Source organism: Manis pentadactyla, chromosome X (assembly GCF_030020395.1).
Source record: "Manis pentadactyla isolate mManPen7 chromosome X, mManPen7.hap1, whole genome shotgun sequence".
NCBI classification, from domain to species: domain Eukaryota; kingdom Metazoa; phylum Chordata; class Mammalia; order Pholidota; family Manidae; genus Manis; species Manis pentadactyla.
The window spans coordinates 106,419,844-106,433,990 of NC_080038.1; the positions used below are offsets into that span (position 1 = coordinate 106,419,844).

The 14,147-nt window shown below is 38.8% G+C and overlaps 1 protein-coding gene across 11 annotated transcripts in view; it reads left to right on the forward strand.

Moving 5' to 3' along the window:
* The window catches only part of PAK3 (p21 (RAC1) activated kinase 3), a 313,135-nt gene that overhangs the window by 228,280 nt on the left and 70,708 nt on the right, over positions 1–14,147 (forward strand). For 9 of the 11 annotated variants that reach the window (XM_036912633.2, XM_057496161.1, XM_036912634.2 and 6 more), the window contains 4 exons: positions 5,914–6,014; positions 10,393–10,437; positions 11,600–11,753; positions 13,468–13,505. In XM_036912633.2, the coding sequence (XP_036768528.1) occupies positions 5,914–6,014; positions 10,393–10,437; positions 11,600–11,753; positions 13,468–13,505 (338 nt within the window). The remainder of the gene's footprint in view (positions 1–5,913; positions 6,015–10,392; positions 10,438–11,599; positions 11,754–13,467; positions 13,506–14,147) is intronic. The other 2 variants (XM_036912637.2, XM_036912636.2) reach the window with 1 other exon arrangement.

Consider the following 14,147-nt stretch of genomic DNA (forward strand, 5'->3'; position numbering starts at 1 on the left):
GTTAATGGTGGCCATGGGAGTATATTGCAGAAGTGGAAGGGAGATGAAGTTCATTAGAGTCGAGGGAGGTCAAGGAGTTAAAGAGAAATGGTGCGAAAGAGGTGTCCATTTAAATATTACATTTCACAGAGTGATGGCAGCATTGAGTGTAGGAAGGAAGACTAGGAGCCAGAGTCCTCAGTGGGTAAGGGGATTTGGCCAGTAGAACTAAATGGCAATAACCTCAAAGGGGAGAGTTTTGTAGGCAAGTGCAGAAGTACTGGTCTCAAATAAACAATTTGGAATAAAAAGGGGGAAACTCTGTCCTTCCCCATTCTACCAGCCCTAAGGACTTGGGATGAGGAAGAATGAGCAGCATCCATCAGGATGATCTGAGGAAGTGGTACGCTCATTGGATACTAGGGCTTGAAGCTGTTTTCCTCAACCTCCGCTGCTTAGTGGGAATACCTGAGGAGCTTTAAACACTAAAGGTCATGGGGTCTACCCCAGACCATCTGAATCTGAATTCAGGTAGGGCTCTGACATCTCTCTCTTTCTTCAAGTTTTCCAGATTAAAGTGATGCGCAATGAAATTTGAGAACCTAAGGCAAGAAGTGAAGAGAGCATTTAATGGTGAGGTTGGAGGTGTAGGGAATTTGTAATGGAACAAGATCTAGCCACCAGAGAGAAAGCAGAACGTTAGGGTGTGGCATGTAAGAGATGGCAGATGACTAGAGGGGCTTTTCTTTCTTGAAAAAGTAGTAGGATGGAAAGCATCTCTGTGATCAGAATGAGAGGCTCTGGAGAGATTAGCTGGTCCTTGAAATTATAGCCAGAACTTATGTACACCCAGAGGATCCCAAGGTCAAACACTGTTCATGGTTTGTGGTCTAGTGAGCAATCTGTGGCCCTTTTTCTAGGTTCCAATAGAATATGCGTGATACACTTGGAAAGTACTACTGCATTGGGCTTCTTCTCTCTGCAAATATCAACCCACAGCTGAGCAGGCTCGGTATTGTCAGCCCAAGATTCAGGTTAGGCTGAATTTTAATATAAATGACAAGTGCTCACAGAGTTTGATGGGAGAGATAGATTTTTAGTGTCCCTAAAAATGGGAAATTAAAAAGAAAGTTCTCATCTAGTCTCCATTCATTAAACATTTACTGAAGACTAGGTCTCAAATCTGTTGAGTTTATTTTTAATGCTATGGAATAAAAATAGTATAGCTATTAAGAGCTTAGGTTGTATAGACACAGTTGGGAACCTAGGTTCAAATCCCGGCTCTGACACCTGCAAGCTGTGTAACCCTGGGTATGTGGTTTAACCTCACTGAATCTCACTTTGCTCATTCATAAAATAATGCTAATATGATAATAAAAAGGCCTACCTTTTAAGATTGGAGTGGAGATTAAATGTGATAACCCTAGAGGCACTTTGCACGTGGTGAATGTTCCATAACTGATAGTTACTAACTAGGCAGACTAAAGCCAGATGCTAGGGAACATGAGGAGTAAGGTAGTCTTTGCTGGCAAGCCTCTCAACTTTTAGCTAGAGAGAGTAGTATGTAAAGAAGTAGTGACAATGCAGTGTTGGTAAGTGCCAACTGCAGAGTATACACTGGCTAGTTTTATGGGAGCAGGAGGAGAAGAGCATTCAACTTGGTTTGCAGAGGGAAGACATGGAAAGACTTGCCAAAGGAGAGGAGGCCCAAGAGTGAGTCTTCACGAATCAGGACTAGTGAGAGTTACCCATACAAAGCAGAGGGAGGTGGTAAAAAGGAAGACTTTCCAGGCTTTGGCCTAGTATATGTAGAAGTGTGGCAGTAAGAGAAAACGTGGCAGTTTAGGGACCATGAAATGGGTATAGAACAGTGAGGGCTGGGCAAAAACAGACAGTGGAGACGTGAGCTGGGGGTAGGTCCTGCAGGCCCTTGGATAGCGTACTAAGGGAGTGTGAACTTTTAACATATGGGTATTCGGGAGCCATTTAAGGATCTTAAACAAAGGCAGGAATGTAGGCAGATTTGTACACTTCAAAAGACTACTCTGGCCACAGAGTAATGAACTTCAGGGGGCAAAATTGGAAGCAGTAAGACCAGGTGAGATATGCTGGTGCCTTGGACTTAGATAAAGTTTTGTGTGGATGAAAGGGAGAAGATCGATTCAAGACAAATTTGGGGTAGACAACTGGGTGACCAATTAAGATAGAGTTAAAGTAGGAGTCACAGAAGTTCCTAGACTTATGGTTTGGGCAGTTGGGCCAGTGCTGGGTTACTCAGTTGCCAGAGTAAGCATGTGCTTAAGGCCCAGTAAATTGGAGCACCCGAAATGTGGAAACACTTTGATTTTAGATACATAGTTTTTTAAAAGACTGAAATTAATCATCACAGGAGTATCAGAATATTTTTGGACTTAATTACCTTTTTCATGCTTTAGTATTGTTTTTATTTGGAGGGAGGGGCAGTCATTGCTTACAGCCTCCCAAGGGAAGAGGAGTCCAAAACCTTAATCTTCCCTTATCTGGGTGGTTAGTGGTATTTCATAGACACTGGGGGAGGGGCAAGCTTGGTCTTCCTGCCTCTGTTACACTTAGCCCTGAGTGAACGGAATGGCATGATTAGGTTGGTAAGGGACTGGCAATTAGGTGGCCTTCCTATGGAGACATCATTAGGCCAATTCAAGTAGCTCAGCTCAAGTGGAGTGTTGATGTAGAAGTCAGTGTGCTTTAAATGTGCAGCCAATACTGATGGAGAAGTGGCGAGAGCCTATTGCCTGGCAAGAGAGATCATGAACGCAAGTTGGTATAATGATTGGAGATGTAGATGAAGCAAGGGGTTCTTAATCTGGAGTATAGGGGAATTTTGAACCTCTGAAATTAATGCAAAATTGTGTGTGTGTGTGTGTGTGTGTGTGTGTGGTGCATTCTACGTGCAGAAGTTCCACAGCTCTCTTAGACTTTTCAGAGTGGTCTTTGACCCCAAAAAGGTCACCAACCACCAGGAGTAGATTTACTGTGAAATGAATACATCTGCTTTTCCAGAATTCTCACTAGCCTGGGACTCTTCCAAGGCCCTAGGAGGGACCCTAGCAATTCTGTATTGTTTTTACTTATAGGGAGCTTTCCTCTTAAATTATATAAAGTGTTCGGTTCAACAAAATCTGGATCTACCCCTGCCAGCTATAGATTAGGGAGTTGCCCAGCATGAATTAGTGTCTGGGAGTGCATGCCATCCAAGAGGGACGAGTGCAGAGGAAGGATTGCAAAGGGCCAAAAGCTGCACTAAGAAAGGGAGGAGGGGAAGCAATGCCCATCATATAAAAAATGGTCACTGACAAACAACAACACATGTTGGCGAGGTTGTGGAGAAGAAAGGGGAACCCTCCTGCACTGCTGGTGGGAATGTAAATTAGTTCAACCATTGTGGAAAGCAGTATGGAGGTTCCTCAAAAAACTAAAAATAGACATACCATTTGACCCAGGAATTCCACTTCTAGGAATTTACCCTCAGAATGCAGCAGCTCAGTTTGAAAAAGACAGATGCACCCCTGTGTTTATCGCAGCACTATTTACAATAGCCAAGAAATGGAAGCAACCTAAGTGTCCATCAGTAGATGAATGGATAAAGAAGATGTGGTACATATACACAATGGAATATTATTCAGCCATAAGAAGAAAACAAATCCTACCATTTGCAACAACATGGATGGAGCTAGAGGGTATTATGCTCAGTGAAATAAGCCAGGTGGAGAAAGACAAGTATCAAATGATTTCACTCATATGTGGAGTATAAGAATAAAGAAATACTGAAGGAACAAAACAGCAGCAGAATCACAGAACCCAAGAATGGACTAACAGTTACCAAAGGGAAAGGGACTGGGGAGGATGGGTGGGAAGGGAGGGATAAGGGTGGGGAAAAAGAAAGGGGGTATTACGATTAGCATGTATAATGGGGGGGGCATGGGGAGGGCTGTGCAACACAGTGAAGACAAGTAGTGATTCTATAGCATCTTACTATGCTGATGGACAGTGACTCTAATGGGGTGTGGGGGGGCACTTGGTGAAGGGGGAAGCCTAGTAAACATAATGTTCTTCATGTAATTGTAAATTAATGATAACAAAATCAAAAATTAAAATAAAAAAAGGTCACTTAGGGTGGAGGAGAATCAGACTGCACTGCCAAGGAAGTGGGAAGAGGTGCTTAGCCATGTCCCACATGAATGAGAGATCAAGAAAGAGGAAAAATAAAATGATTATGGAAGTAGCTAAGGATACCTTCAGTGGAGTGGCAAGAACAGAAAGCTGATTGTTCTGTTTGCCTTTCTGAGCAAGTAAAAATGGTAGTTGAACATGTATAAACGGTAACTATAATCCACAAACATGCAGGGGGAATAGGAGTACCAACAGAAAGCTCTGAATTTCACCCTTCAGTTCGGATAATATTCAATAAAGTAGTTCACTGTAAAAATAAAAATGGAACTTATGCTGAAGTTTAGATGGCACATAAGTACTTTTCAAAATGAACCTGTGTCCCGTGGCCAGGCAAAGGCTTTGAGTGACCCTTGTCCAATCCCCGTCTCCCACCTCCAACCTTTCTTTCCTAATACTATATCATAGTCCTAACTACTTGAATTTCCATATTTCTGCCCCATATCTCTATTCTCTGGCTGGAGATGTGGCTCAGTGAGAGAGGGTAGAAAGAGAAAAGGAACCCTAAGAATGACATTTGAAGATGAAAGGTTTTGAATTTAAATTTTATCTTGGGTAGTCCCATAAAAACAGTAATCTATATGTGGTTAATTGAATGTTGTCTGAAATTCCGGCCAAGGAAATATCTATTATTTGAACCAGAATGTTCTAAATTGGCCACTGGCAATTCTGAAGTTGATTGGTTTCAATTGGGCAAATCTGATTCAGGCTGACTTACTCAGTATTAAGATGGTATTTTTTTAATGTAAAATGCACCCTTATCAGAAAGATACACGCTCAAATCTGCTGATATGTCTATTATGGAAGCTGTTAGATGCCATTTTACAGCCTGTCCATAGTAACTTCTTCTTGGGATCTATTTCAAGATAGACTAATTTCATTACAGTTCCCAACTTAATTTCTTCAGTGATTATATCTTTAAAGGCTCTTGACTTATGAACTATTAATGTGTTTATTCACAACTGTCATTGCAAGAAATCTGCTGCTTGAGGACAATGATTTTGGATGGCTAATATGACAAAATAAAATAGAGACATGGAAAAATAGCTACAAATTAGAATGACAAATCCAAGGAATTGGGTTGAGGTTTCTAGGAACAAAATAAAATTAATTCAGGAACAAGCAGCAATTTGTATTTTTTTATTAACAGTGCTGGGTAGGAAAGGATTAAAAGCATTTTTAATGATGAAGAAAGATTTGTAACATCATTGGTTTGCAGTAGTATTCTTATTGAAAGAAGACAAAGAGTGTATTAAGATATGCTTCATACTGTAAACATGTAAACTAAAAAAGTTCTAGGTACTTGATATTTAGCTATGGTTAAACATGAGAATAATTCATTATGCTTTTATAGATAGTTTAAGTGCTTTTCTTTCCTATTCTTTTTAATAGTAGTCCTTAGATTGACTTGAGTATAATGAATTTCTTCTTTAGGAAGTGGTTTCATCATTAGACTGGTAAAGGAGATAAGTCACTATCTCTGCAAGTTTTATTTGAATTAGATGTGGGAAATTTGTAAATTAAGTGGACATGACATTTTTTTTGTCAAAGTCTCAGCCACTTCTGCAAATAAAACCATGATTTCTGGAGTTAAATGTTGTTAAAATTGTGTTGGAATCAGTTTTTCTTTCCAAAGTCTTTCAACTTTGTTTTGATGAACCTAATTATACAACTTATGGGTGCCAAAACTATATTCCAAATAAATACATGTTAACATTTTGCCTTTAGCCAATAAGAAGAAAGAGAAAGAACGCCCAGAGATCTCTCTTCCTTCAGACTTTGAACATACGATTCATGTGGGGTTTGATGCAGTCACCGGGGAATTCACTGTAAGTAAGCTCCCTATTTTGTTTTGTAAGCCATGAAAAAAGTCCTTTGTGAAAATAGGTTTTGAAAAAGAATTGCCTTGTCCCAAAATGTCAGAAGTGATGTTTTGATGATTTCAAGGAAGATGGACTTCGCCGAAACAATCACAGGTGGAACTAGAGAATGGCAAGATTATTGGCAAAATTATTTTGTTCATCTTAACAAAAGTGTTCGCGTTTGGTCTTTAACTTGATTGTGAATGCTGATTTACCATGGCACAGGAAATGTAGTCCTGGTGGAGAGACTCTGTTGAGCCTGTTCTTTATCATTTGAAGTGAATCAGAGAGTCATCGGCTCAACTTGGCCCGTGTAGACCATCTATCTGAATAATTCAGGCTTTACATTGGAACCTGGATTACCCAGAAAAAAGGAAACAGATCAACTAACAACACTAACCAAAAATCTCTGTAAAATTGACTTATTCTTCTCTTTGACTTCAAGAATATAGCTTCTTTTAGGCTTATTAACAGTTCTATTTTGTAGACATTTAAAACAATAAACCCCATGTTTCAGGAAGAAATATTGATGGATATATCATATATGTTTTAATGGCTGCTATATATACATATATAGGTTCCAATGGAGAATTCTTAAAGGTATTTATTGTGGAGTGTGTATATATATATATACATATATATATGTGTGTGTGTGTGTGTGTGTGTATATATATATGTATATATATACACACTCCACAATAAATACCTTTAAGAATTCTCCAGAAAGACCATAGTTACAGATCTAGCCTTTCTTTGGATATTTGTAGTGCTCAAATAGCATTAGATCTCAGATTGATGTCATTTTATACTTTAAAAAAAATCTGGCATCTTTTTATTTTTTTTCCAGCTGAATGAAGGAAAAGATGGGGCTAGTAATATATCCCCAGGAAGATCAACCACCTTTTCCGCACTAGTGGGGAACTCAATCAAAATGCACATTCTGCAATAATGAGTAATTTGAATGCATTCAGAAAGAATCATTGATAGAACCATCACCATCGATCCTTGGGTTCTTAAATCAGAGATAAATTTAGATATCAAACAATCTAATTTCCTATTTCATTATGTGAGGGTTAGGAGTAGACTGTGTTATGTGATTAAGTGAGAAAAAAAAGGAACAGATTGATTTGGAGAAGCAAACCATGTCTCTTTGAGTTGACAGCCAAATTATCTTTTTTAAATTCTGGACGTAAGCAATTGGCAATGAAATGGAAACTGAGTAAACTCATCTTGGCCTTGTAAAGTGATGTGAACTGCTTATTTCTCTGTTCTCAGTAGCAAGCAGAAGAGAATGTTGGGCACTGACATTGATACAGTTGAGATACTGGTACAATTTAACCAATGTCATCACTGGAGTCAGAGACATTATTCAAATGGCCTTGAGTTTGAGCCCAGCCTCTGTTCTTTATTGCATTAGAGAATATTTTCATAGCTACACTTAAGAAATATAACTTCACTGTTACCACTACCGCTACCATCCTCACCACCAACAAAAAAATAGTAATTTTTATAATCTGAACAAAGAGGTTATGACTATTTTTTTCTCATGTTTGAAACAGTAAAAGCACTTAAACTTTATAAGTTTTGTCTAATAACACTGCCCTTGTTTTATTTTAAGAACTTTATCTTTCCAGTTTTGACCTTTTTGTTTTATTTGTGCTTTTCTAATGTAAACTTCTCTTCCATTGTATGGTTGTCATTCCATATTTTTCTTTTCTTTTTTTCTTCCATTTTGCTTTCTGATGTGAAAGTTTTTTCTTCCACTGTTCTCATATGACATTCTGGTTCCTTTCCAATTTTTTTTTCCATTTTTTCCAACTTGCTTGACATTTTATGATACAGTCTTTCTGTCTTTAGCTCTTTCTTTGTTCTTTATGGGTTTCTGAATGGAAATAAAGGGAAGCAAATCGCCATCATCTTGCTGACTGTAAACCAGCCATTTTCACTTTGCTGTTAATTAGAGCCCAAACAATCAACCAGATAGGGGTGGGTGGGATGTGTGATGGGCAAATCTTTCCAATCGTGAAAAACAGATTGATGCTATTAAACCAAACTCTCCCCCTCCTCCCAAAAACTCAATTTAAAATCAAGTAGCTCTTTGGATGCAATCAGCTGTTAGAAATCCACTGACTATGCAGAGAAAACACAGGCTAAATTTGCAAATATGATGCACTTTTGTCATCTTGCTGATCTTTGATAACTATTTGTCCACATGTTACTTTTAAAGACACCAAATTCTGCCTTTTTTCTTTTTTTACTGTCTTAACCTATAATTTACATTATTAACTTTAAAAATACCAAATGATAATAAACTTTTAAGCATTTTGTTGGTAGGCTTTAAAACTGGGTCCTAACTGCCACAGCACCACAAATTCATTGTGTGTGTGTGCAGAGGGGGAGGAACATACTATTAAATTTGATTATTACAGTTGTCTTAGTTGAATTTCAAATGATTTGTTGAGCTGTCTAGTCTTGTTGTCTCACAAGGGCCTGTTACTTTGAATATTTGGACACTGATTTGTTGTGTTGCTTGGTGATCACCCTGTGGCTAATGGGCTTATGCTACCTTATATACTTGGTCATACACTTGAACCCTGAGATTAAAATTAGGCTGGGAGGTGAGATTTTTGGTATAAAACTATTGCAAGACCTTACCCTTTATATTGCCATTTTTGTCCCAAATACTTCAGAACTCCCCCTTCCAGACCTCTAGACCTGTGACGGTCGCTTCAAGTCAATCAGAGGGAAAAATGGTATGAGTGATATAAATTATCATTTCTTATGATAAGATAAATGCTTGGCCTGTTGCATCATGCTGCCATTCTCCCGGGCTACCCTGGGCAATCCCCAGCTTGATGTACATCTAGTTGTTACTGTACACATGGTCAGGCATTGATATGTGCTCCTGCTTCTGATGCTCATACTTCTAGGTCTCCATGAGCTGTCTAACTTTTGGGATTTGTACCTCAATTGGAAGTAAAGACATGGCTTTCTGATTATGTGCCTTTGTGGCATACATTCAAATTTCAGTGTCAGGTTTTATGGATTAGCTAGTTTATTAACTTATAAGAGATAAAAAGCAATTATGTCAGCCGTGTAGTCATGTGGTAAGTATAGTTGTCTGAAGGAGCTTCTGCAGTTGACAGCACTTTTGCTACTGTCTAATGATCACAAGAATATTGATTACAAAAGTTTACAAGTGCCATGAGAATGTTTAACTGCACATACTCTAATGATGATGGTAGTGACCATCCAGTGATGTCTGCCCTAGTGGTGATGTGCAATGCATACCTGGTGTTGTAACACTTAATAACTCCTTTGGCCATTATAGTATTAACCAAATGCTATTAATTGCACTTAGAATCAGAACTGGGATCATGCATGGGCTCCTGAGTTCAAATTTTTGGCTTAAGGCTTTAGCATAAAATTGCGTGATGAATGCATGTAAAAGTGTTATTTCACTGTGCTTGGAGAAACCCCAAATGCCAGAATTCAAAGACCTATATCCCAAGTCAAATCATTTGGGTCAAAGCATGTTTCTGTAGCATTGGAGATAATATCTTTCTTTAGACAAAGCTGTTGCCTTATATCTGATCTTATTTTGTGGGAAGTGGGACTTTGGAACTGCAGCATTAAAATGAAAATTATTTATACCTGATTTGAACTGAAATGGTTTCCCTTTCCCTGGTCTAAATGTCTAAGGAACTCGAACACAGAGTCTGGCTGTGTGGGAAATCCTTAATCTAGTTTCTCTAAGCCAGCCATGACTTTAGCTACCACGTACAGATGAATCACATCAATGACAACAAATGTTAAATTTAGCATCTCCATATTGCCATCCTTTGAACTGTAGCCACTCAGACACTTCCAATGTGAAACTGAAAATGGTTAACCAGAATTGGGACCTGAAATTTGTAAGTTCATCACATGGCCATTGGTTACCTGTGATCAATTGGTTATAAAAATAACTTACAAATTACTGTCAAAGCTTTCCATGAAGCCATCCCTCTTTCCTCCAAATTCATGTTTCTGCCTTATAGTAATTTTTCCAGTCATTTAATGGTACTTATTATTGCGTATTTATGGAGGAAGCCTCTGGCCAAAAGCGGAAATATGCATCCAAACTTTGGAACATTGTCGTTTTCTCTGTTTTCTTAAATCTGTTGTCCTGTAGCCTGTCCTGCCCCTGACTGAGTTAATGCCTCTCTATTTTCATAACCGCCCCACTTGAGAAGGGATTACCCCCTCCCCATTCAGACCCATTGGTTTCATCTCCTCCCACCTTCTAAGTTGTCCCACATTCTGTTTTAACTTTCTTTTCTTTCTTTATTTACGTCCATTACAGCCAGATCTCTATGGCTCACAGATGTGCCCAGGGAAGCTCCCAGAGGTGCGTCACAGGCCCAAAAGAAGCTTGCATCAAAGTGCTTCTTTGAGATGTCATAGCACTGCAGCAGCAGGTTCATGTGTGTGCAGTAGAGTTGTCGCTTGGCTTATCTCACTTTTTTTGTTGTCATTCCCGAACTCTGGAGGCCCACGTCACACATTGTTTTGCCGAGACTTCGTAGGACAAAGCCACATAAATTGTGTCTGGATGCACTTGAGGGCTAGTGCGTCTGTTTCCCACTCCAAGTTGCTCTTGGAGGCCAGATAATTATGGAATGGGGACATCTCTAGGCTCAACACGTAGGAAAGAGTGCTGAACGCTCAATGCCTAACTCACCTTTCTGTGTAATTTTGGCAATTCTCCTTGGTTAGATTTCCAAATACCCCCTCCTCTCTGCTCTAAATGCTTCAGATTATTGCAAATTCTCACAAGGCTTGGGCACGGTAGTGGTAGGCCCCAGGTTCTGTGTGGCCAATGAACAAAGTGGGGAGGAGGGGATGGAGGGACGAGAGGAGAGAGCTGCAGGGACATGCCCCAAGCAGCATTAATGCTACTGTTTAGCATCCCATTTAGTGGTTATTGCTCCTCCACAATTCAACTTTTGTCTCCTCTCAATCCCCCTTCATACTAAAGCTCTAGACCCCCAAAAATTACATTTTGTAATCACAAAGTATAAACTGATCAAGGGTGAGACTTTCTTTTTGTTCTAAAGCATATTCTGATCACAATGAGCCCAGAAACAGTTTATGCCATGCTGGTCATATAAAATCCATTGATCTGCACTATACTGTACTGTGCACAAATTTAGAGAAGTCTTGCTATGTCTGCCCTGAGTCGCCAGAAAAAAATAAGCTAAGCTGTAAATATCATTTCATGGATGAGCAGAATTAATATGGAGGTGATTTTCATGTGCTTTTTTTTTCTATCACAGTCATACTCCCACCCACCCTTTTTAAGTTGGATCCTAGTTTTACCTATGTGTTTTTAATTAGAGAAGAGAATGATTGCATTATTAAGTTACTAACTAAATCTAGAGTGTAACTTCAGTTTCCCAAGTGTAATCCTACAGGTAGCATGGGCTTCTTGGTGAAGAACTTTACTGGAACATGAAAACGCAGCTGCTGAATGTTCTGAGCTGCCATTCTTTCCCTTTGATTGTCCACAGGGAATTCCTGAGCAGTGGGCACGACTACTCCAGACCTCCAACATAACAAAACTGGAACAGAAGAAGAACCCACAAGCAGTTCTGGATGTCCTCAAATTCTATGATTCCAAAGAAACAGTCAACAACCAGAAATACATGAGCTTTACATCAGGAGGTAAGAATGAATCTAAGGTATCAAAAAGTAAAGAAGCAATTCCAATCTCAGAGCCTCAGGGTTTGAACAGAACAGTTCTTTCTCCAAGTGACTTCAACGTAAGCAAGCCAAAAGATGAGTTGGAAGTTGACGCTGCTGTCAGGGTACTTAGGGTACTTGGGTACGTTTAGGACTCAAACAAGGAAACTGCTCAGTGAAGCAGTAGTTGTCAGTCTGAATCATCAGTCACAGTTGTTTTGGGAAGAAGACAGTCACTTAGGATTAGACCTTGTGATGTGTTCATGAAGTAAGAGGTGTGGATGAAATCACAGTCTATTGAAATTTATTTTATCCCCTAGATTCACTGAATTGCACCATGATGATACAGCACAAATTTTGTGGTTGCCAGGGTATTTCTATCAGACCTCAACATTAGACTTAAAAGAAGCAATCATGCCTTGCTGTATATAAGAAATCCAAATGGCCACATCCCTACCAAATTTTGACTTCACTTTGTTTGAAGCTTTGATGTTCACATTCGCACTACAGGCAGCTGAAAAACATTTACCAAACAATGCTTTTGCATTTTGAGATAGATGATCTGGGTGGCCTCTTTAGAACAACTTATTATTTAACATCTAATAAAAGAAAAGAATACTATCATTAGTGCCTCAGCTATAAAGAGCCCTTACCTTGGTATTGGTTTTACTATAGGGCAGGTTTGAAATCTCTTCAAGAATGGTGCAAGGGTACATTTGGGAGGGGGAGGTACCTGATTTGGCCATAACAAGTATCAGAACCCAAACTTCAAGGCATATGGCAATTCACGTGCTAAATGGGTCTTTTTTTTAATGAGAAGATTAACTTTTGTTCACTGTTTTTAATGAGAAGGTAACTTTTGATAACTAACTTTTGTTATTTGATGGTGAAAACCTAAAAGGAAAAAAAAGCCATCAAGAAGAGCTTTTTTGGTGATATTTAGTCTTCCATGGGGAATAAAATATCTAAGAGATCAATACTCAATGCCAGGAAATCTAGAGTTGTGCCCTAAGTTCACCATAGAACCATAGATACAGGAGCCAGACATGTATCCAAGAAATCATTTCAGTATAACTGTTAATACCCTTCAGATTCTCAAGTTTGTTCTTTACTCCAAGTTGTCACGGCCTTTTTGTTTTGGTCAAATTCTTTGTTTACTTTTATGGCAAATTCTCTCAACTTAGAAAGATGAAATCCTAAAAACGATGTTAGAGCTCAATGGTATCTGAGTTCCTGCACTATTCTGAGCAGAGTGAAACTCACTATATGTTTCCTGAATGCTCTAGTGTTGAGACTGACTAATACGATAGGAGGACAAGGGGAGAGGAAAGAAGGGAGGAAAGGAAAGGAGGGAGGGAGGGAGAGGGAAGGAGGAAGTGGGGGAGAAATTCTAGATATAGATACATATCGATTATATACACCAATCAGGAGTGGGTAGTCTCAACATTCCTTCATATAGTTGAGATTCACTAGAGGCCTTCATTAAGGTCTATAAAATGACATGGTGAGAATATGGTGAGGATATAAGGATGTGAGCTATTTTAAGAAACACTGTCATTTGTCAATATCTATTAATACTGAATTGGAGAATTTCCTTCTGTCCAAAGGCATATAGGTGTTGTTGTTTTTTTACTATGGTCTCTAAATGAGGCAGTCTTTATGAAACAAAGGTGACATCTTTATCTTTACTTTTCAGATAAAAGTGCACATGGATACATAGCAGCCCATCCTTCGGTAAGTGGAAAAATTGAAAATGGTTTTGTGTGATCAGTGTTTCTGGTAGTGCAAAAGAATATGGTTGCACAGTTCCAGTTTAGATATAGACTCTTTTAAAAATGGTTTTTAAAGGTATAATTTTAGATATGTAAAATGCATCCGTTTTTTAATTTACAGTTTGATGAGTTTTAGTAAGTTTATCTACCTGTGCTACCATCACAACTGAGTTTTAGAATATTTTCTCCATCCCAATAAGACCCCTCATGCCTGCTTATCATTAATCTCCCCACTCCCACCCTAGGTCCAGGTAAATGCTAATCTGGTTTTATAAATTTGTCTTTCTGGGCATTTCGTGTAAATGAAATAATATAGTACATGACCTTTGGGATTGGTTTTTCTCACTCAGCATAATGCTGTTAGGATTCATCTAAGTTATATCTATCAGTAGGTTGTTCCTTCTTACTGCTAAAAAGTAAAGGCTCTGAAGTAGTATGTTAGTTCCTCAAAAATTAAAAATAGTATTACTGTATGATCCAGCAATTCCACTTCTGGATTTACACCCAAAAGAATTGAAAGTGAGCTCTCAAATGAATATTTGAATACCCATGTTTATGACAGCATTATTCACAATAACTAAAAGGTGGAAGCAGCCCAAGTGTC